Consider the following 21,544-nt stretch of genomic DNA (forward strand, 5'->3'; position numbering starts at 1 on the left):
CATTTCTTAATTCGGTTAACAGATATTACTGACTCTGTGCCAGGTTCTGGAGATAAAAGTGGTGACCAGAACAGACTTTGTCCCCATCCTCATGCATTTATCTTTCTAAAGAGGGAGACAGACATTTATATTGTGAAAGTGTCCCTCCTACTGTCTCCCTGTGGCTTCTTCTTTGTCTTTGGACATAGAATATCTTTTCTGGTAGGTTCCAGTCTTTTTTTGTTGATGGCTGTTCAGCAGTTAGTTGTGATTTTGATGTTTTCGTGAGAGGAGGTGAGCTCAAGTCCTTCTACTCTGCCATCTTGTCTCCAGTCTCCGGAAGACAGACGTTTAGACGCTGACATCACAGATGGTCAGGGCTGGGATGGGGGAAACCCAGAGAGCAGAAGCCCAAAACGGATACCTGACCCACCCTGGGGGCTCAAGGGGGCTTCCTGGAGGAGGAGACATCTTGAGACCTGAAAGATGTGTGCGATTAGTTGTGAAGAGGAGGTAGGGAGAAAGGGGGGGGGGGTGCTTCAAAAAGAGGGAAAAGCATGTACAAATGCTTAGAGGTGAGAAAGAGTCTGGCGTGTTCTAGACCAGCACGATCCAAGAGAAACATAATGAGAACCACAGATGTAATTTAAAATTTTCTAGTAGCCACATTAAAAACCAAAAGCCAAAAACCAAAAACAGGTAAGATGAATTTTAATAACATTTTATTTAACCTGATATATCCAAAATATTACCATGTTAACATGTGATCAGTATAAAAACTATTAATGAGATATTTTACATGTGCTAAGTCTTTGAAATCTGGCTGGTATTTTACACTTGGAACACATACCAGGTCACACCAGCCACAGTTCAAATCCTCAGCAGCCACACGTGGCTGCTGGCTGCCTTACTGAACAGCACAGCAAGAGCCTTGTGACGCGAAGCACTGGCATCATTTGGGAGCCTGTTAGGAATGCAGAACCTCAGGCCCCTCCCCAGACCCACTGACTCAGAATCTGCATTCTAACAAGATCTCACGGGATTTATATGCACATTAGTTTGAGAAAAATGGGTCCAGTTCTGCCTAAAACACTTCTGTGGCTTCCTATTGCCCTCATGATAAACGCCCAGATATTGACCTTGGCAATCATTCATTCATTCCCGTTACTGAGAGCCTACTGTGTGCCAGGCCCTGTGCTGGGTGATGGTGGGGACACAGCAGGGATAAAGACAGACCTGAGTCATGGAGCTCCAGGCAATTAATAGATAAGTACCCAAATCCCTGTTTCATTTCGACTATGTTAAACATACTGTGCTTGAAGTTACAGAGTGCAAGGGGTGTTACAGGAGGCCTGACCTGGCTTGAGTGGAGGGGGCATCCAGAAAATAACCCAAATAAGGAAGAGGCCACTATCACGGCAGAAAGCCACACGTAGATTAAATGTCCCTCTGCAGGGCGATGGGCCTGCCAGGCAGCACCAGCCATCCACGGTCACTAGGAGGGCCATTTTCAGGCTTCAGGGCAACGTGGAAAAATGCCCGGGGGTGGGTAGGGTTTCAGGAAATGGGAGAGCCAGGGACGGAGCCAGTGATAGTATCACATCCTGCACAGGTGTGTCTGCATTTGGAAAATGAGGGGAGAGGGAAGAGAGAATCAGGAAGGTGTTCAGTTTGCCAGAAGGGGGAGGACCTGGGGCAGGGAACTGTAGGTCCCCTTTTCTTTAAAGGCAATGTCTTTTAATAAAACATACCTGGATTTGCTTTCAAATGAACTGAGCAGGGGAGGAAAAGGTGCAGGACATGGATGGAGCGAGAATGGCCGCATGCTGGTTCACTGCTGAAGCTGCGTGATGGGTGCTCATTAGACTTTTCTCTCTGCTTTTGTGCGTGTTTGAAATTTTCCCTTAAAAAAGAAAAGTTAAAAGTGTTTCTCTTTGCAAGTAATTGGGGATGTTGAAAACAGATTTTTGGCAACTAGAAAAGAAAGTCATTTAACCTCTTCTGAAAAGAAGAAATTGCAGTATTCAGAACTGTGAACATCTCAGGGGCCTCCCTGGAGGTCCAGTGCTGAGCACTGCGGGCTTTCACTGCGGAGGCCCGGGGTTCAATCCCCGGTCAGGGAACTAAGATCCTGTTAGCCGTGCCGCGAGGCCAAAAAAAAAAAAAAAAGAAAGAAAGAACATGAGCTTCTCCTTTAAGAATGGAGTCCAGGTCCAGGAGGAAGGGGGTTGAAGGCACAGACAACAGAACCAACGGTATTCCTGGGATCAAATACCTGGGATCAAATCCTGGGATCAAAGCTGCCACTTACTAGCTCTGGAACCTGAAGCAACTGAGTTAAACTCTAAATGCCTCACTGAAAAACTGGGATGATGACAGCAGCTGCCTCGTAAGGGCCATGTGAGGTTATTACTGAATTCATACATGCAAAGGGCTTACACTGGTGCCTGGCATGAAGCAGCGCCATGTAAACGTGGGCAGTGATTATTAAAGCCCGTGCCAGCCAGATGTAAAGCTGCAAAAGGTCTCAAAGCAGATGCATCCATAGTTCCTTTACACGGAATTCACTGATATCAGAGGATAAGACAAGAATTCTCCCAACACCAATGTGCTTTAGTAACCTTCCTTTAGACGTACAAAATCCTTTTCTACAAGTCAGTTGTTCCAAATGCTTGTCAAACACCGTCTGAATTACATAAGTCCTGTCTATAATGATAACTGTGAAAATTAACGATAGAAAGTTCCCTAAGTTGATGTGATTTTGAAAGGAATCTTACAAGCACTCCTCCAAAGTCCAGTCTGGGGTGACTGTTAACAGTGTGCTGAGAAACACACCTCTGTTCTCTTCCTGCCTGGCAGGATTTTGTAGGTAATACAAATGATTCTTGAGAGGTCTCTTCCTCTTAGACCCAAACAGCATGTGACTTTTTTCTTGTTTAGTTAACTCTCTCTCCCGCAACAGCTCTTGGTGTGTTATGTTAGTGGTCAGCGAAAACGTGTTTGTTGCAAAAAAATTTTGCAACTCCCCTACTTCCAACACTCAGAAATGACCACTGGTTACATCTTGTTCATCATCTTTCCAGATGATGTCTGGGAGTGTTTCAAAGTAATATGAGTGGGAAGAAAGTGGGAGGTGTGTGGACTGGGCAGCACTGGCTGGGCTGAAGGTTGCTGGGGCCAAGAGAGGGTCCGTGCCGGGGCCCAGGTGAGAGCACTGGCCATGCTCAAGGGAAGAGAGGAAGTTCAGTGTGTCTGCAGCTCAGGCGGCCAGGGAGACAGGCTGAGCGACAGTCAGGGGCCAGATCACACCAAGTCTTCAGCATTAGTCTAAGGAGTTAGGACTTGGTCCTAAGGACTCTGGAGAAACATGGAAAGGCTTCAAGCAGGAGGGCACGATCAGTTCCGTTTCACAAAAATCCCTCAGCTGTCAAGTGGGAGGTGGGTTAAACAGTGAGATGGGAGGCCAGGCAGAGACAAGGTGGGAGAGGACAGGGTTAGCCCAAGGCAGGGCCACGAAAGGCGAGAAGGGGCAGGTGGGAGAAACGTCCAGGAGTCCTAGTGGTCAAGCTCTGGAGGATGACGGGTTGGGCCGCAGGGTGGGGACGGGGAGGGAGGCATCAAGGATGTAGCCCCGGGCTCTCCCTGGGAGCCTGGGGTGTGGAGGAACCACCCCTAAGATAGGGACCTGGAGGCGGAGCAGGTCTGCAGTGTGGCACACGGTGAGAATTAGGGGCGCAGGGATCAGCCGGGCCTGAGGGCAGGATGGGGACAGGGCTTCCTGAGGCCTCAGGACCCTGAGGTCTGGGGCCCAGGGAGGAGGTGGAGCTAAGGGCAGAGAGCGGACATCATCAGCACAGAGGCAGGAAACAGACCACAGAAGAGGGCAAGACGGCCCGGGGTGGGAGGAGAGAAGAGCCTGCCAGATTTAAGAGGTCAGCGAAAACAGGAACTTCTTGCAAAGAAGCAAGACACAGGAGAAAAACCAGGGGACAGGATTGTCGCAGAAACCCGGGAGAGGGTATCCTTACGGAAGGTGGGAATGGCCAACACTGCCAATTCCTGCCAAGACGGCCCATAAGATGAACACCAAAAAGTGCCCACTGAGCCAGGTTTCTCACTGCCAGAGAAAGAAGTTACAAAGACAACGAGGGGGGAAGGTGAGAATGAACCCTCTGGAGATGGATTAGTCAGAGATAGCAGTATGGACTGAGGTTTATTTTTATAAACAGATATCTGTATCTACATACACACACACACACACAGAAATATAGATGTGTGTATACATGGGTTTGTACACATAGCTTTTCCCCAGCTCTGTCAGCTGAGAGGGACTAGAAACAGGACACCTCAGCAGCAATGACCACACTCAGTGTCCAGACCTTGGTTTCTAATACCATTCTCCATCAAAGGAACCAGGGCTCCCTGGAAAGGGGCTGATTCTAGGGCTGGGGCAAGGAAAATGCAGCGTAAGCCTGGAGCGTCTTACGGTGCCAGAAAGTAAGGAAGTGCTCAAGGAAAAAAAAAGAATAAAGAATACAGAGCCAACCTGAAAGAGCCCCTAGGGCCAAAACTGGAACAATTTGAGTGAAAAAGTTAATTATGATAGTATTGGGTTATACCCAAAGAATAAAATAAATACCCATGAGTCCATACTGATATAAATTAATGACTATACAAATAAAATAAATGGGGTAGAAGGGACAAACCTTCCTACAGAAGAATTCCCAGTAATTCATGTAGGAGAAATGAGGAAAAGAGAAAAGTATCATTAGAACACCACAGTAATGATTTTTGCAGGCAAGGTCCACAGATGAATGCCAAAATTAGTGGGTGGAACTTTGAGGAGAAATAGGACATTTGCACAGCCTCAAAGGATCTTCCCGTGTTTATCAATACTGTAGTGGTTTTGACAATATGAACACAAATTCTCTGATATTTTCCCTCCAGGAACTGGAGCTTACGGGCTGGATTTTGTGACCTGCTTCTAAACAGCGTAAGGGAAGGGAAAACCTGTCAGATTACAGTTGAGAAACCTGGCGGACACCGCTGCAACGAAGTGATCCGGGTTTCCATCACCTGAGTGATATTCTTCCCCAAACGTACAATCCGCGTCTAACCATGAGAAAAACATTAGACAATCCCAGACTGAGGGACATTCTACAAAATACCTGACCGGTACTCCTCAAAACTGTCAAGGTCATGGAAAACAAAGACTGAGAAACTGTCACACATTGCAGGAGACCAAGGAGACAGGATGAATAAATGCAACAGGGTACCCTGGATTGTATCCTGGAACAGAAAAAGAACATTAGTGGAAAAACGGGCGGAATATGAACGAAGTCGGGAGATTCAGTAGTAGAATACTAATCAATGATCATTTCTTAGTTTTGACAAATGTACTGCCATTAAGTAAGATGCCAACATTAGGGGACACTGAGTGTAAGGTATATGGGAAGTCTCTGTACTATCTTTGCAACTTTTCTGTAAATCTAAAGTTATAAAAATAAAAAAAATTTAAAGTATCTACTAACTGGGCTACAAGCAGTCACCGGCAGAGTCCCTAACTCCCTTCATCTGACTCTTCAGGTCTCATCTCATGGGGTCTCTACTCCAGGAAGTCCTCCCTGATACCTTCAACTAGGTCAGGTGCTTCCTCTGGGCTCCCCCTTCCCGCCCTGACCCCATCTGGTAAGGGGTTGTCCGCCCCCCATGTGTGCTCTGTGAGGGCAGCATGGAAGCTGTCTCAGTCATCGCTGTGTGTCCCTTACTGTGGGAGCACCCACAGGTGGCAGAAGCTGTGCTGGAGCCCCACCACCTCTCCCAACCCGACCCTAACCCTTCTGAGCCAGAGCCTGCCGGACCCCACCTTCCTGGTTTCCCCTGCCCCATCACCCAACCCAGGACGAGTCTAAGGCTACGTAAATGGTCTGTCCCACCCACCTACCAAAACAGGGTCAAATCACGCCCAACGCCTGCCCATAATACACCAACTATCAGGAACACTGTGTGAAGATCTGAGGCGACCGCCCGGCCCACAGCCCTTCCCAGCAGACAGACATCACTGTAGGAATCCTCCAGCTACAGCGGGTTGAGCAGGATTGGATGCTGGACCCCAGCAATCCGAGTTCTGTCTGGGGGAGTTTGGAATGGGGACAGAAGGGCTGTGGGGCACTGCACTGGAAGGTCGCATAGAGTCAGGGCAAGAGCCCACCCAGGGCCAGCCCAGCTGCCTGCAAACAGAGGAAGCGGCAGATGCAAAGAGCAGCAGAGACCACAGGGCCTGGGGAAGGAGGGAAGCAGAGTCGCTGCCCCATGTTCTGACTCTATTCTGTTCTCGGGAGGCCCTGGTCCATTTCTTTGTCATCACCCGCAACCAATCCATTGTGGGTTCTGCCTTCAAAGTGCATCCAGACGACTGCTCACGCCTGCCTATGCCCTGGTCCAGGCCACCGTCATCTCTCGCCTAGACGACTGCAGTAACCTCCCCACAGAGCTCGCTGCTCCCACTCCCAGACCCCAGTGCCACCCACACTCCCTTCCTTAGTGATCTCATCCTGGGCCTTAGTACCGTGAAAATGCCAGTGACTCCCAAGTTTATATCTCCAGCCCAGAACTCGCCCCTGGATGCCAGACTCCTGTATCGCGCTGCTTGCTCACCCCGCTGGGATGCTTACCACGTCCACAGGCTCCCACAGCTACAGGCCCTCTGCGCAGGCTAAAAATCTTAACAGTCGTTGACTCCCCTTTCTCCCCCCACACCTAAATCCTGCCCACTCCTTCCTTCAAATTACACCCCCAAACCAACCACATCTGCCCACTTCCACTGCTACCACGCTGGCCAAGTCACCATCGTCTCTCGGCTGCACTAGTGCAGCAGCCTCTTCACTGGAGCCCTGCGTCCACCTTGGTGCCCACATGGCAGCCAGAGGAATCCCATTAGGACGTGAGGTCACGTCACTCTTCAGCTCAGGATGCTCCAACTGCTTCCCATCTCACTGCCAATCAAATTCAAGCCCTTCCCAAGGCCCATCCAGCCCTGCAGGCCCCCTTGCCCTCATCTCCTTCCCGCTCAACGGGCTCAGTCTGGTCCAGTTCACGCCTTTCTGCTCCTCCCACACACCGAGCACACCTCAGGGCCTTTGAACTTGCTGTTTTTTCCACTGGGAATGTCCTTCTTCCCAAAACAGGTGCACAGCTGGCTTCCTCCCTTTTTGTCAGGTCCCTCCTCCAATAACATTTCCTCAAGGATATCTTATTGAAGCCCTCCCCCTAAAACAGCAGCTCTTGTCACTCTCTATCCCTACCCTCAGCCTTCATAGCTCATATCACTAATATTAATCTTTAAAAATCTACCTTCGGGGCTTCCCTGGTGGCGCAGTGGTTAAGAATCCGCCTGCCAATGCAGGGGACACGGGTTCAAGCCCTGGTTTGGGAAGACCCCACATGCTGCGGAGCAACTAAGCCCACGTGCCACAACTACTGAGCCTGCGCTCTGGAGCCCGCGAGCCACAACTACTGAGCCCGTGTGCCACAACTACTGAAGCCCGTGCGCCTAGAGCCCGTGCTCCACGACAAGAGAAGCCACTGCAATGAGAAGCCTGCGCACCGCAACGAAGAGCAGCCCCCACTCGCCGCAACTAGAGAAAGCTCGCGCACGGCAACGAAGACCCAACGCATACAAAAATAAAATAAATAAATTTATTAAAAAAAAAAATCATCTACCTTCCCCACTAGAATGTAAGTTCCACGAGGACAGGGCTTTTGAGGGTCTTGTTCACCATTATAATACCAGCACCTAAACCAGTGCTTTAAACAGTATTCCATATCTGATGAATCAACAAATAACAGAACCCAGGAATCAGGATGTTGGTTCCAAGTAACAGAAAGCCCAATTCAACTGAGCTTAAATGATTAAAAAAAAAAAAAGCTTTATTGGATTCCCTAATAAGAAAGTCCTGAAGTAACTCATTTCAGGTGAAGCCTGATCCAGCACTTTGACAACATCACCAACCACCTGATGCCTTTCTGTCTCTCCACTAGGCCTTCCAAGAAAATAGCTTCATCCCTGTGGCCACAACACACTTGGATGCGTGCTTTTCAGTAATTATCATCCCTGCTGTATATTAGATGTTTGCCCCCTGTCAGACCCTGTGCTCCTCACAATAATCCTCTGAGATGAAAAGTATTATAATTTCCATTTTACAGTGAAGAAATTGAACCTCAGAAAGGTGAAGTCACTTATTTAAAATCATACCACTAGTAACTAGGTTAATAACGCTCTAATTCCTTTTACTGTCACTTTAACAATCATGGAAATTTTAATGCTGATGAACATGCTGCTGATAATAGCTATCACATGCTCAGCACTTACTATGTGTCAGGTATCTTGCTAGTACTCCACTAACTTCTCTGTGCCCTGGTTCCCTCTACATATAAAGGCAATAATAATATTACCACATAGAATGACTATGAGGATTAAATGAGCTAATACATAAAACGGTAAGATCTCAAAAAACATTCGTTTGTTTCAGTTAGCTATTGCTGGGTAACAAGTCATCCTCAAAACACAGTGGCTTAAAATAGCAACCATTTGTTTGCTTCCGATTCTGTAGTTTGGACAAGGCTCTGACTCAGGATGCCTCGTCTCAATGCCACATGGTGTCAGCTGGAGCTGGGCTAGACTAAGATGGCATCACTCATGTGTGATTTAGCACATCGGCTAAAACAGTGGAAGAGCTGGGGGATGACTGGGCCTCTCTCTTTCCACATCTCTCTCCAGTGGGGGAGCTGGACTTCTTTCTACAGTAGCCCAGGGCTCCAAGAGAGTAAAAAGCACAGCTGCCAGGCCTCTTAAGGCCCAGGCCTTCCAACCAGCAGAGCATCACTTCCACTGCATTCTGTGGGTCAAAACAACTCACAGACCAGCCCAGATTAAAAGGGAGGAGGAGACCCCACCTCTTCATGGGAGAAGCAGGAAAGAACACGCGGCCTTCTTTAGTAGCAGCCTCCTCACTGGTCTACTTCAATCCTTAATCCCCTATAGCCAATTCCCCACACTACAGCCTGGGGGAGTTTTTAACACACGTAACCAACCATGCCTGCTTCCACTGTTTAAAATTCTTCCACAACTTCCCTGGGAATTCTGGGAAGCCGCGTGGAGAGGCCAAAAAAAAAAAAAAAAAAATTCTTCTACAACTTCCCACTGCACGTGGGGTAAGGACACAGACTCCTTACAGGATCCACATGGTCTGGCCTCTTGCTCCCCCTCAGCCTCTAGGTTCCAAGCACCACACACACACTTACCTCTTAACAGAGTTAATGCCTACCCCATCACCTCAAACCTCACTTCCTAGGGTCCAGATTAGACTTCCTGTTAAGTGCTCTTATGACACTCTACCTTTCTCTGTAATTTCATATTTGCGTGGTAAGTTGACAATCTGAACCTCCACCCCGGAGACTGTGAGCTCTCTGGGGACAGGGAAACTGTTTTGTTCTCTGCTGTATTCTCAATCCTGAGCACAAAGCAGAGGCAAGGTGAAATGTCTGTTGAATGTCTGAGACCTCAGAAAACTTTAAGGCAGCCCCTTAAGGTTCTGTGCATAGAGGATCAACAGAGTCCCTAGAATACTAGGATCGGGAATTGTACTACTGAAATCATCCATCCATTCATTCAGTAAATAGTTATTGAGCCTGTACTACATGTCAAGAGCTCTTCTAGGTGTTAGACATAAAGCATGGAGTAGACAAAAGCTCCTGCCCTCACGAAGCTCATGATCTACTACAGGGAGAGACAGACAGTAAACAAGATAAATAAATTATGCAACGTGTTAAGCAGTGATATGATTAATGCTAAGGAAAAAGCTAAAGGGAAGACAGATACGAATTTTTTTTAACAAATTTATTTATTTTTGGCTGCGTTGGGTCTTTGTTGCTGCGCGCGGGCTTTTCTCTAGTTGCAGAGAGCGGGGGCTGCTCTTTGTTGCGGTGCGTGGGCTTCTCACTGCATTGGCTTCTCTTGTTTCAGGGCACGGGCTCTAGGCGCGCGGGCCTCAGTAGCTGTGGCGCATGGGCTTAGTTGCTCCGCGGCATGTGGGATCTTCCCGGACCAGGGCTCGAACCCACGTCCCCTGCATTGGCAGGTGGATTCATCACCACTGCGCCACCAGGGAAGCCCAGATACAAATATTTGTGGCACCATTCTAGAAGGGTGGTCAAGAAAGATCTCAAGGAGAAAGTAACATCTGAGTAAAGACCTAAAGGAGATGGTGGTGGTGAGCCTTGACTATTCGGGAGAAGAGTGTTCAACGTAAAGAAAACAGCAATTGCAGAGGCCCTGAGGCCAGTGTGGCTGGAACAGAGGGAACAAGAAGGGAGTAGATGATGTCAGACAGGCCACAGGGACAGATAATGCAGGGCCTTGCGGGCCTTGGAGAGGAACGTGGCATTTACTTTCTGTGAGATGGAGCCACAGGGTACCGAGCAGGGGAGGGATGTGACCAGACCCAGGTGTTCACAGTGTCCCTTTGCTGCATGTGAGAAACAGACAGTGGGGAGCAAACAGACCACTGAGGTCTAAGCAGGAGATAAGGGTGGACAGGGCCAGGGTCACAGGAGTGGAGGTGGGAAGAAATGGTCCGATTCTGAATATCCTTTGAAGGTATTTGCTGATGGACCAGACATGGATAAAAGACAAAGAGGGGAACCAAGGACTACTCTCAAGCTTTTGGTCTGAAAAGAATGGAGGTGGCATTTAGTGAGAATGTTTGGGGAAAAAACCAGGAGTTCAATTTCGCAAAGATTACTCTCAATATCTCTAGATATCCAGGAGAAGATTATCATGTTGGCAGTCAGTCAACAGGCCAGGAGAGGGGTTCTGGGCTAGAAACAGAAATTGGGAATATATATTTCCATGCTCATCACAAATTCCTCACAGGACCCACATGATTTGACTCCTGCTGATGTCTTGAGGTTCATCCTGCACCTTGCTAAGTCAATAGTTCACACACAAATCCTGAGCCCTCCACTTCCTAGCCATGTGATCCTGGGCAAGTTACTTAATTTTCTCTACCATTAGTAATCTTATTTGCAAAAGGGAGATCTCCTGCTTCCTACGACCGTTCATTCAAAAAAAAAGTTTTATAAGCATTTTTGATACGTCAGGCACTGTCCCACAGTGCTGGAGAGATCCCTTTCGCGCCCGTCTTCGCCTCCCTCTCCCACACAGCCTGTCAACTCAGCCTTCTGGAAGTCTCCCCCACCGACATTCATCTTCCCCTCCCATCCAAGGCCCCTGCCCTGCTCCATCCCCGACACCTCCTGCCTAGGATACCACAGCTGCCATCCTGAGCTCCCAGACCCTAGTCTTTTTCCCGTCGATCTATTCCCAGCTGGCAGCAAATTGGGCCCCTTCCCTTCTGGAAATCCCTCCGTAGCTCCTCACTGCCCTCAGGACAAAGTCCAAACTCCTTAAAGAGCCAACAAAATCTTCCACGATCTAATTCACACAGCATTTTCAATAAGATTTCCACCAACACCAATCACCTGCAGGACATTCACACACCAGGCTATTTCTCATCGTTGCCTTTGCGCAAGCCATTCCACCGCAATACCGCCACCCCCAAAAGTCCCTCCGTCTTCAGGTCTCAGCTCAGACAGCACCTCCTCCCCCGGCAAGGTTTCCCTACCGGTGCCGGGCCTGGGTTCTCTCCGCGTTTCACGCTGCCTCCGTTAGCGAACACATGCAGGCCCGTATTGGGGCCTTTGCCCGTCTCTCCTACTGACTGGGGCTTCCCGCGAGCCGGGCCCAACACAGAGGCTAGTGACGCCCCACGTGGTGGGGCCGCTTCGGGCCTCCGCGCTTACCTCCTGTTCGGTAACTATGAACGCCTAACCTGCGCGCTCTCCCGGCACAGCGCAGTCACCCACCTTCCGCAAGACTTAGAGAACTCAATACTCCCGGAGAGTCTGGCCAAAGCCACCCAATTACAGCCGTCTCCTCCTCTACAGCCCGCCTTACGCATCCGGGCTCCGGCTGCTTCTGACTGCCGATTGGCTACCTGAGAACCCGCCCCTAAACACGTGAGCGAAAAGGATTCTGGTCTTTATAGTTCAGCAGCGAAAACGGGGAGAAAAAAATTGCCAACTAGAACTCCATTTCCCAGGAAGCGCCGCGCCCCGGTGGCGGGGGACGATACCCTTTGATCCTGGCGGCTCTTGATTGGCCGGTTAGAGACAGAAGTTTCCAAATTACCATGGAAACAGGCCCACTTACCTGGAACCCCGGGAATTTCTTTTTGCCTGAGAATCTTAAAATGCTTTGCTCCACAATGGTTGCGAAGAGTGAGACAAGACGTGTGGGGGTAAATTCTGTACCCACTGCCTGCCTGCCTGCCATTCCCCAGGTGGCACCAATAAGGCCTGCTACATGCACTCAGCACCTACCGGATGCCTGGCAAAATAAGCCATGCCTTTGCGGACTCTGTGGAAGCCCTGGCTTATTAGCGCAGAACCTGATGTTTCCCAAAGACAGGCCAGAGCTGGGCCTTTACCTTTCAAGGTCTCAGTTTACCCTAGAAAGAGCAAGTGTGGGCTAGCATTCTATCCAGGATTTGTCTAGCATTCCACAGCCCCAGACCTCCTGCAGCCCCATGCCTGCACCAATAGCCATAACCTCCCCAGGGACCAGGGACTCATCCCACACGACAAAGCTCTTCCAGCACCCCTTCCCCAAACACCGTTCCCCACCACGCCTCTGAGGGCTGGGTGAGGGGAGCCGAGGGCCTGCAAACGCTCAGCCGGGAATGTGAGAAAGCTCTTTACTGGGGGGTACAGCAAGGAGGAGCAAGGCCATCTCCCCCTACCTGCCCCCACCCCCTCCTAGGGCCCTGGGGTGAGAGGGAATCTCCCCCTCCCCGCACTGGACCACCACTGTCTTTGGTACAATAAATAGAAAACAAGGGGAGAGAAGGGACCAAGGGTCCAGTCCTTAGTGGGGAGGTGAGCCTAAACCCCTCTCCTTGAACCCCTGCCCCAGGCCCCAATCAGTGCAGGCCTCACCCACCCCGGCTGGGTAGCAGCAATTCCAGTCAACGGGAGAGATGAGGATGGGAGCCCAGGGCGCCCAGATTGGGTGGGTGGGGGGGTATGGCTTCAGGAGGGGCCCCAGGGAGGGGGCAGGGTCATGAGCTGGCTGCCGTGCTCTGGGGTATACCACAGAGGCCCAAGTGAGGCCCCAGAGTGGCAGGGTCATCAGGGGGTGGGAGGGGTGGACGACCTCCTGTCATCCGAGTCCGGAGGGCTGAGGCAGCCGGGTGCTGGGGGGCAGGCGCTGGGTGAGGCTGGGAGCAGTCCGGAGGGCCGCCCACCAGGCTCACATCCATCAGCTCCGGGGGTGGTGGCGAGGTTGGTGACAGGGGACGGCCAAGGCATCGGGGTTGAGGGGGTAACTGGGCCCCGGCCCCCGGCAGTGATGAGGCAGAGGCAGGGGCCTGATGTGTCTTGTGCGGCACATCACCCCCTGCCCAGGGGCGCAGTGGCTGGGAGGGCAGGACCTAAAGGAGCAAAGGAACAGTTGGTGATGGAGACCTAGGTCCTGAAGCCCCGGACACTCCACCACCCACTTCCAAAGTCCCCAAGGTCCCATTACCTGGGGGCTGTTCATCTCACAGTCAGCGATGGGGGGCCCAGGGCCCCCACAATATCGGTTGCTATAGCGGTAAGTCCGGTTGTCACTGGAGGAGCCACTGGAGCCTCCTGGAAGTGCCAGGGAAAGAGAGGACAGGCCTTAAGCGAGGAAAGGTAGGGCTGGGTTTTCAGGTGGCTGAGTCTGGTTCATGGTCCAGGCCCAGGTCTGGGCTTTGGGGCCAGCACCCAGTCGAAGGATCAGACCCAATTTTGAGATCAGGGGTCAGAGTTCAGTTTGGGGGGGTCAAAGAGTCAGAACCAGTTTTAGAGATCTGAACCCAAGCTCAGTTTCAGAGACCAAATCAGGGCCAGTCTGAGCTCGCCTACCCCACCCATTCTGGAGTTGAGGATCATGCAGTTTCATAGCTCTAGGTGAAGGCCCAGTGACAAGGCCGCCGCCAGATCAGGCCAAACCAGAGCTGCCCCGACCCGTTCTACCCCATCTGGCACTGAGCACCCACCAGAGCTGGAGATGGAGCTGGCGGTGCTGGAAGAGGGGCAGGTATCGAGGGGCGCGGGCGAGGTGGAGGCACTGCTGCCTGCCGGGCCCGTGTTGGTGGCCTCATCAGCCGTGCGGCGGAAGAAGCCGTGCTGCAGAGCCCCCAGTGGGCTGATGCGGGCGGCGGGCTCATACTCCAGCATGCGCAGCACCAGGTCCTGGAAGCGGAGGTAGTCGGCGGGGCTGTGGCCCGGCTCCCCCGCCCGCCGGCCCCCGGGCCCGCCCGTCTGCACGCCCAGCACCTCCTGCAGCCGCCGTGTCCCGGGGCCCTGGTAATCCTGGCAGGGGGAGGTGGGAGGGGGGGCAAGAGAGTGGCCGTCAGTGGGCAGGAGGGGCAGGGAGACACACACGGGGAAAACAGAGGCACAGGAGAGAAAGTGGAAAGAGAGGAGCTAAGAAGAGTTGTGGGGTGGGTAGTAGGAGAGACGGGGTGGGTGGGGGAGGAAGGAAAGGACAGACGGGGCGGAGGGAAGAGGAAGGAAGGGAAAGACACAAGGGCAGGGAAGCAGGGAGAGGGGGAGAAGGGAGCCCCAAGTGTGAGAGTGAGCGGCCACCGGGGTAGGAGGAGCGGCATGGGGCAGGGGCCGCACCTTCCTGAGTTCCTTTGTCCTTCGCAGGGTCCAGCCACCCCCAGGCAGCCGCTCAAAGTACTTTCGAGCCTTGGGTGCCTGGTCCAGCATGGGGGCTGGTGGGATGCCCAGCACCTCCACAATCCGGTTCATCTGGTCCACCTGAGAGCAGGCAGGCAGTCAGGATCATCAGGCCGGCCAGGCCTCCACCCCCTCCAGCACACCCCCTCCTCAGGAGCACACCTCGTTGGAGCCACTGAAGAGGGGCTCTCCAGTGTGCATCTCCACCAGGATGCAGCCCAGGGACCACATGTCAATGGCCAAGTCGTAGGGTGTGCCCAGGAGCACCTCGGGAGAACGGTAGAAACGGCTCTGGATGTACTGGTAGATCTGGGGGAGGAGAGAGAGCAATAGTCAGAGGTCCCGCCTCCCCGACTTGTACCAGTGACACCCCCACAGCTAGGAGGACTGACTAAGGACAGGTCTCCTGCCCCCAAAACTGGGGACAGAGGTCTCCAAACCCTGATGTTATCAACACCAGCTTTCCAGGAGTCACTACCACTATCTTATTCATCGGCTTCAGGAGTCTCTGCTGGCCTAATCTGATCCTGATCTCCATTTCTGCTGGCCTGATCCTGAGCCCCTCTTGGTCACCAGAGGCTGGGAGTCTGTAAACCTAGGCCCTTCCCACTCTCCCACACTGGACACTTTTCAAACCACTACCAGCATCATCTTAAATGCCAGCTCACAGGAAACTGCAAAGCTGAAGAGCCCCACCCCCTTCCATCCCCAGCTTTAAGAGCACAGGGTAAACAAAACTTTGCAATCTACCACGCCAGGCTCAAAGCCACCCAAACTCCCCCTCTCCCCCCCTACAATCTGGCAGCCTCAAAACTGGCTTGTTCTCCCAGGCTCCACTCCTCCCTTTCCTTCCGGCAGTATACCCTGTGGCCCTCTCCTTCACCCACTGGCCCGACCCTCCGTACCCGCAGACACCCCCATCCCAAGCACTATCCCTCAGGCATCGGCCACTTCAAGCTGCACATTACGATCCCATCCCCTCCTAGCCTCGCCCCTTGGCCCCAGGCCACCAGTTGGCCCCGCCCACAGTCTGGCCACACCCACACCACTGGCCCTGCCCCGGGGCCGCACCCGCTGGCCAAGCTGGCAGGAGCTGCCGAAGTCCACGATTTTGATGGCGCTGCGCTTGGGGTTGCAGAGCAGTATGTTCTCGGGCTTGAGGTCGCAGTGAATGATGCTGAGCTCGGGCGTGGCCAGGAAGAGCAGCGCCGTGCAGAGCTGCTGCGCTAGTTTCCGCGTCAGGTTCAGCGAGACGCCACGGAAGTGCGTGTTGCGCAGGAGGTCGTATAGGTTGTAGGAAAGCAGCTCGAACACCAGGCACAGGTGGTTCCGGAACATGAAGTGCCGCTTCAGGTGCACTGCCGGGAAGAGGACGGAAATGGGCCGAGGGAGAAGAAACTGAGGCTCAGAGAGGGCCAGCGGCGGCCTGGGGCCCACGCTCATAAGGAGAGAGGCTGGAACCAGATCTGTGTCTCTGCTTCTGGAGCACAGGCCAAACTGTGGCGTGCCCACAGGTACCAGCTGTTAATCAGGATGTTTGTATATGTCTATAACTTGTTTCACACAGGAAGTTAATTTTCTTTTCAAGTCTCTGTCAAACTTCCTGATTAAACCAAAGAGAAAGTTTACATTTGGTGCTGATGGGTTTTTTAACACCATCCTACACTTCCTCATTTAATTTTATAATATTGTTTTAGTCTCAGTTCTGTTTATTTTTGTGACAAGGGATGCTTGCTTTCCATTTACTGTAAGGATGTGTATTTTCCTTTTAAAAGAAACACACTCCTTAAATCTACTTGCTTTTTCTAAGAGGAATCAGTACAGGAAAGAGGAAAAAGACTGGCATAGATGTTAAGAGTAAAGGCTCTGGAGTCCACTGCCTGGTCAAATTATAGCTCTACTGAGTACAAACACTGCGGCCTTCTGCAAGTGACAGCACCTAAGTGCCTCTGTTTTTTCATCTCCAAGCTGTGGGCAATGATAATGGGGCTGCGGTGCGGGTTAAACAAGTGAATTTATGTAAAGTTCTCACAACAGAGTCTGACCCTTAGTGAGCACGGGATAAACTCTGACCAGCATTCTCATGTGAATAGGGTAGACATCCTGAAAGCGGCAGGAGAAATCACTGATGTCAGGGAATTACAGACCAAACCCTGCCCTGAAGACACCAGCCCCTTCCTGCACCGAGGGTGACCCATCCCCAGGCACCTCTGCCCCAGGCCTCACCTATATAGTACTTCATCTCTGTGTCATGCTGGTTCATCAGCTCCAGCAGCCGCAGCTCAATCTGGGCCTGGTTCAGGAAGGCCTTTTTGTTCTTGATGATCTTGATGGCCACCAGCTCCTGGGTCTGATGATCATAGGCTTTCACCACCTGTGACCACAGGCATGTCACAAAGTGAGGGAATGGGGGCGTGGAGGACAGAGCCAGGTACCGCCACTCTTCTCCCTCCAGTAAGGAGACCCACCAATATCACCATCAGTAACACTAATAACTCAATTTGAGTGTTCACCAACAGTCAGACACGAGTGTGAACACTGGACATGAGATAACACAACAACCTTATGTGGAGAGTCCTGTTATTTGCACTATTTTACAGAAAAGGAAACTGAGGCACAGGTAACCAAGTGATTGCACTGGGGTGAGTGGCCCAGCACGGAACTTGAAGCCACTGAACCACTGGCTGTGTGGGTCAATATCAGTGGGTGCCCGTACCTCCTAACCCCTGGATCAGGGTCGGGTGGGGGGCATCCCGCACCTGGCCAAAGGAGCCTTTGCCAATGAGTGAGTCAATCTCATAGCGCTCCAGCCAGCGCTCGCCACTGCGCACGATGTAGTCATGGTTGTCATCGTCATAACCGTGGTTCAGGACCTTTTTCTCCTTCTTGGTGCTCGAGTCCTGAGGTGGCACCTGCTGGGCCCGCCGCTTCTTCTTCGCATAGTATACCTGCCCGGCCGGCCGGGAGATGAGGACTGGTGAGTGACCGATGCCAGGACCCCTCAGCACCCAGCCGGTGTCCCCCACCCCCTGCCCACCTCATTGATGTGCTTGTAGGTCTTGATGAGGTCCACGGAGAGCTTGCGCAGCGGGGCTGAGGTCGCGTCTCGGAAGGCCAGGGGCAGCCTCCGCGGCAGTAGCCGCCCATCAGGCAATACCTGGGGGAGGCGGGGTGACGGGTGAGCACTGAGCACAGGCCTTCACCTCTGACCTCAAGGGGCAGAACTGCATGGGCAGCTGGCTCATCATTTCCACACACATTATTTAGTTGGTCGCTGTCTGACGACCCCACTAGAATAGAAACTCCCCAAGGGCAGAAACTTTATCTTGCTCTTGCTTTATCTCCCGTGCCTGGAGCAGGGCCTGGCACATTGTGGGTGTTCGTTAAAATTTGCTGAGTGAATGAAGTGAACTATTTACCCCTGATCTTTCATCACATACCTTTACTCTTTTCTAGACACCTCAGTGGGAGAGATCGGATAGAAAACCTGGGCTCTGACCCTCCCAATCCTTCACCTGAGACCATCCATTTTGGGTATCCCATGTTGAGGAGCTCCCTATCTTGCTTTATCCTCATCCCTTGGGGCCTTCCTAACCCTCACCCCCCACTCTGTGCATCTTTGACCAGTTTTCTCATCCTAAGGATCTTGGATCTGGGTCCAGGACCCTGGACCTCCTACTCCATCCTGCTTCCAGCTCTCCAGTTTAGAGCCTTAACAGTCTACCCTTGAAGGTCTTTACCCTGCGCCCCCAGGCCTTGCTGGCTCCAAGACCCTGCAGCTCAACCTTCTTCCCTTTCAACCCCTCCAGATCTTTCACTCTGGACTTTTTTTTTTTCCCTTAATGAACATTTATTGAGTGCTTACTATGTGCCAGACACTGTTCTCAGCATTTCCAATTCCATTTCATTAACTTGTTTAATCCTCACAACAACCCTGTGAGGTAGGTATCATTATAGGCCCCATTTGACAGAACAGGAAACTGAAACACGGAGAACCTAAGTAATATAACTGTGGTGCCAGGATTTGAACCCAGGCTCTCCAAACCCTGACTCCGCCAGCAACTCCTCTATACCTTCCACTCCCATGGCACCCTTCATGCTCCTGGGAGACTGTCCTGGGCAACCACACCATCTTTTTGGCCCCAAGATCCTTCTATCCCAGCCTCCCCCGACCCCCAGGCAGGTGAGGATCCAGCTGGACGCGTACCTGCGTGTGCTCTTGGGGCCCCGGGAAGCCAGAGAAGGGACCATGGCCCGGTGGGACGGCCATGGTGGGCTCAGAGGGCCGCAGGGGAGTGAGGCCTGGAGCGGGAGCCCGGCCGGGGGGCGCCTTCTCGCATCCTGCACCTCGGCTGCCACCGCCGCTGAGACCTGAGAGCGGGCGGGAGGCGGGGGAACAACATGGAACAAGGGGATGTGTTGGGCAGTACCAAGCGGGAAAGAGGAGGACAACACAGAGAAGGCAGGGCACAGAGTGAGGAAGAAGAGGGTACGACACGGCAGCAGGTGGCAATGAAGAGAGGGGACAGACAGAAGTGGTGGGGGGGGCACAGCGGAGTCCCCAACAAATGATTACCAAATAAATGAAGTAGGCAGCACAAAGAGAGGAACATGGAAAAGGGAATGATTGGCAGCCAGGCAGGGATGTGGGCCATGACAGGAAAGGACAGAAAGACATGAATAATTGCGGGAGAGGAAGAGAAGAAGAGAGAAACCACAGACAGTACAGGGAGTAGGGTTCACTCTTCTCTCCGCATATCTACTCACGGCCCTCCCCAGGGCCCCTCACAGAAGATCCCACCATCCTGTAGTCTTCCCTGAACGTCACGACCTCTTACCACAGCAAGGACCCTCCACTTCAAGATCTACCCTTCCCAGTTGGTCCCCCAATCCAGAGAACTCTAAGATACCCCCAAACCACATGAGAGTCTTCTGGGCCCCCTCCAAAGCACAGCAGGGTCCTCAGGGACCTCCTGATCACACCAAGGTTATCTGAGGACCCCTTCATAACAGGGTCTTAACCCTATGGCATTCTCACCCACCAGGGTACACCCTTCCCAGGGGACCCTCCCCATATGGTGCTAAGACCTCTTCCCTATCATTTCCTCCCACTGGGGACCACCCCTCCGTAATTTCCCAAACCATATTCCAGTTCCCCCATGCCACATCAGGGCCCTTCCCCACATTACTCCAAGCCCCCGCCCACCCCCAATCAAGGCCCACTCCTTCTGATGGAAGCAAGGGGGAGGCGTTCCTTCCCACGGTTTAGAGTGGATGGTCCTTGTCTCCCCTACCCTGGCTCCTACCTCCACCATCCCTAATCGTTATTCCTGTCAGGGCCCTTTCTCCAGTCACTCCTCTACACCAGGGTCAATCCACAACTGTGCCCATTCCTAGAAGGCCCCCATAGGTAAATCCCCCAAATATCACAGAGTTCTCCCCTTCCAGAGCATCTATCACACCAAAATCCTCTCCCCACGGGCCTTCTCCCATGTCAATCCTCTTCCCCTATGCCAAGCCTTGCCACTCCACGACCCCTCCTCTCTCTTGGAGCTCCCCCACAAAACAATCTCTTCCTCGAGGCCCTCCCACACCAGGACCCTCTCTCCCAGCCCCCACCCCCTACCCGGGTCGGGGCTGGCGCGCCCACGGGGGGCTGGGGCGCGGTGGGGCCCCCAGTGGGGTGGGAGAGCGGCCAGCATGGCGGCGGTGTCTGTGGTGAGAAGACGGCCGCCTGTCCCGGCCCGGCCGGCCCGGCAAGCCCCGCGGCGGGGAGGACAAGCGGGACAGGCGGCTCGGTAGGTGACAACAGCAGCCGCCGCCCCGCCAAGGGCGGGGAGAGGAGGGGACGAGGGTCAGCCCGGGGCACGCGGGGGAAGGGGAAAGCAGGTGGACGGGGGAGGGGCGGGTTAACCCTCGCCCCGCCAGCACCGCCCCGCGCAGCCACCCGCCCCAGGGGACCCCAGCGTCCCGCCCCCCAACCCTGGAGGCCCGCCGGGGCCAGCAGAGCCCCGGCGGGCGGGGCCGGACAGAGCTTGGCAGTACACACCTACGATGGCAACAACCTTGCCATTGGCTGCTGCTGCCAAGAGCTCAACCAATTACAGTCCAGGACAGCTGTTGCTAGGCGACGAGGATGCGGCCGGCGGAGCCGAGCCCAAACAAAGAGCGGGAGCGAGGCCCGGCTACCCCCTCCCAGCCTCCCTCCCAAGACTGCTACCTCGGGGCTCGGCCCCTTCCAGGAATCCGACTAAGAATAGCCAGGCAAGGCCTGCACCTGCCCACCGCCCCCCTCCTCTTCTCCCTCGGCCTCATGCTAAATCTCGCGGCGACGCGGGCAGGGCGGGTCCCGTACTACCCCCCTCCCGAGAGCGCGTGCTGCCCCGCCCGTAGCCGCGTCGTTACCTGAGGGCGCGGGCAAGGGAACTCAAACTGCTCGGGAAGCCCGAGCTCAGTCCTGCCCACTGGCTGAAGATATCCGGCAGACGCAGCAAGCCAGGGCCCCGATTACCCAGTAATGCAACCAGCAAAATGGCGACCACAACAAACCGGCCCCCCCACCCCGCCCCGGACTCCGCCTCCCGCCCGCCCAATCTGTTTCCCCCTCACGTGACCTAGGGCAACACTCCGCGCCTGCGCTCAGAAGAGCTTACCGGGATCTACACGCAGGGAGCAACCAACCCCGCCCAAGCGCCGAAATCCACGTTACGGCTGCGCAGGAGGCAGCTACGAT

General features: G+C 53.2%; 1 protein-coding gene and 1 long non-coding RNA gene across 5 annotated transcripts; both read right to left on the reverse strand.

Moving 5' to 3' along the window:
* Positions 1-684: 684 nt before the first annotated feature.
* On the reverse strand, positions 685-12,043 carry LOC137753646 (uncharacterized). The gene is made up of 3 exons (XR_011071530.1): positions 11,842-12,043; positions 1,731-1,882; positions 685-1,597 (listed from the first exon to the last, which is right to left on the reverse strand). It is a non-coding gene; the product is annotated as an uncharacterized lncRNA (long non-coding RNA).
* A 793-nt stretch (positions 12,044-12,836) lies between these two features.
* On the reverse strand, positions 12,837-21,361 carry DYRK1B (dual specificity tyrosine phosphorylation regulated kinase 1B). 4 transcript variants are annotated; one of them, XM_068528828.1, is made up of 12 exons: positions 20,438-20,744; positions 19,019-19,182; positions 17,849-17,968; positions 17,571-17,759; positions 17,038-17,185; positions 15,883-16,169; positions 14,974-15,120; positions 14,752-14,892; positions 14,404-14,439; positions 14,124-14,319; positions 13,625-13,731; positions 12,837-13,529 (listed from the first exon to the last, which is right to left on the reverse strand). In XM_068528828.1, the coding sequence occupies exons 1-12, from the start codon at positions 20,511-20,513 to the stop codon at positions 13,158-13,160; spliced, it is 1,983 nt and encodes a 660-aa protein (XP_068384929.1). In that variant the 5' UTR covers positions 20,514-20,744; the 3' UTR covers positions 12,837-13,157. The 4 variants fall into 4 exon arrangements, with proteins under 4 accessions (XP_068384929.1, XP_068384931.1, XP_068384928.1 ...); XM_068528830.1 differs by lacking the exon at positions 20,438-20,744 and adding an exon at positions 21,217-21,361 and having other exon boundaries at positions 14,124-14,439; XM_068528827.1 differs by having other exon boundaries at positions 14,124-14,439.
* Between the last annotated feature and the right edge of the window lie 183 nt (positions 21,362-21,544).

This window comes from Eschrichtius robustus, chromosome 19 (assembly GCF_028021215.1).
Source record: "Eschrichtius robustus isolate mEscRob2 chromosome 19, mEscRob2.pri, whole genome shotgun sequence".
Lineage (NCBI taxonomy): Eukaryota > Metazoa > Chordata > Mammalia > Artiodactyla > Eschrichtiidae > Eschrichtius > Eschrichtius robustus.

Bases quoted from the DNA above. Each gene is read 5' to 3' on its own strand.
- DYRK1B (XM_068528827.1), bottom strand. From the start codon at position 20,513: ATGCTGGCCGCTCTCCCACCCCACTGGGGGCCCCACCGCGCCCCAGCC. The intron at 16,170-17,037 runs GTGAGGCCTGGG...TCTTCCCGGCAG, and splicing joins AGAGATGAAGTACTATATAG to TGCACCTGAAGCGGCACTTC. The intron at 13,530-13,624 runs GTAATGGGACCT...TTGCTCCTTTAG, and splicing joins GTGAGATGAACAGCCCCCAG to GTCCTGCCCTCCCAGCCACT.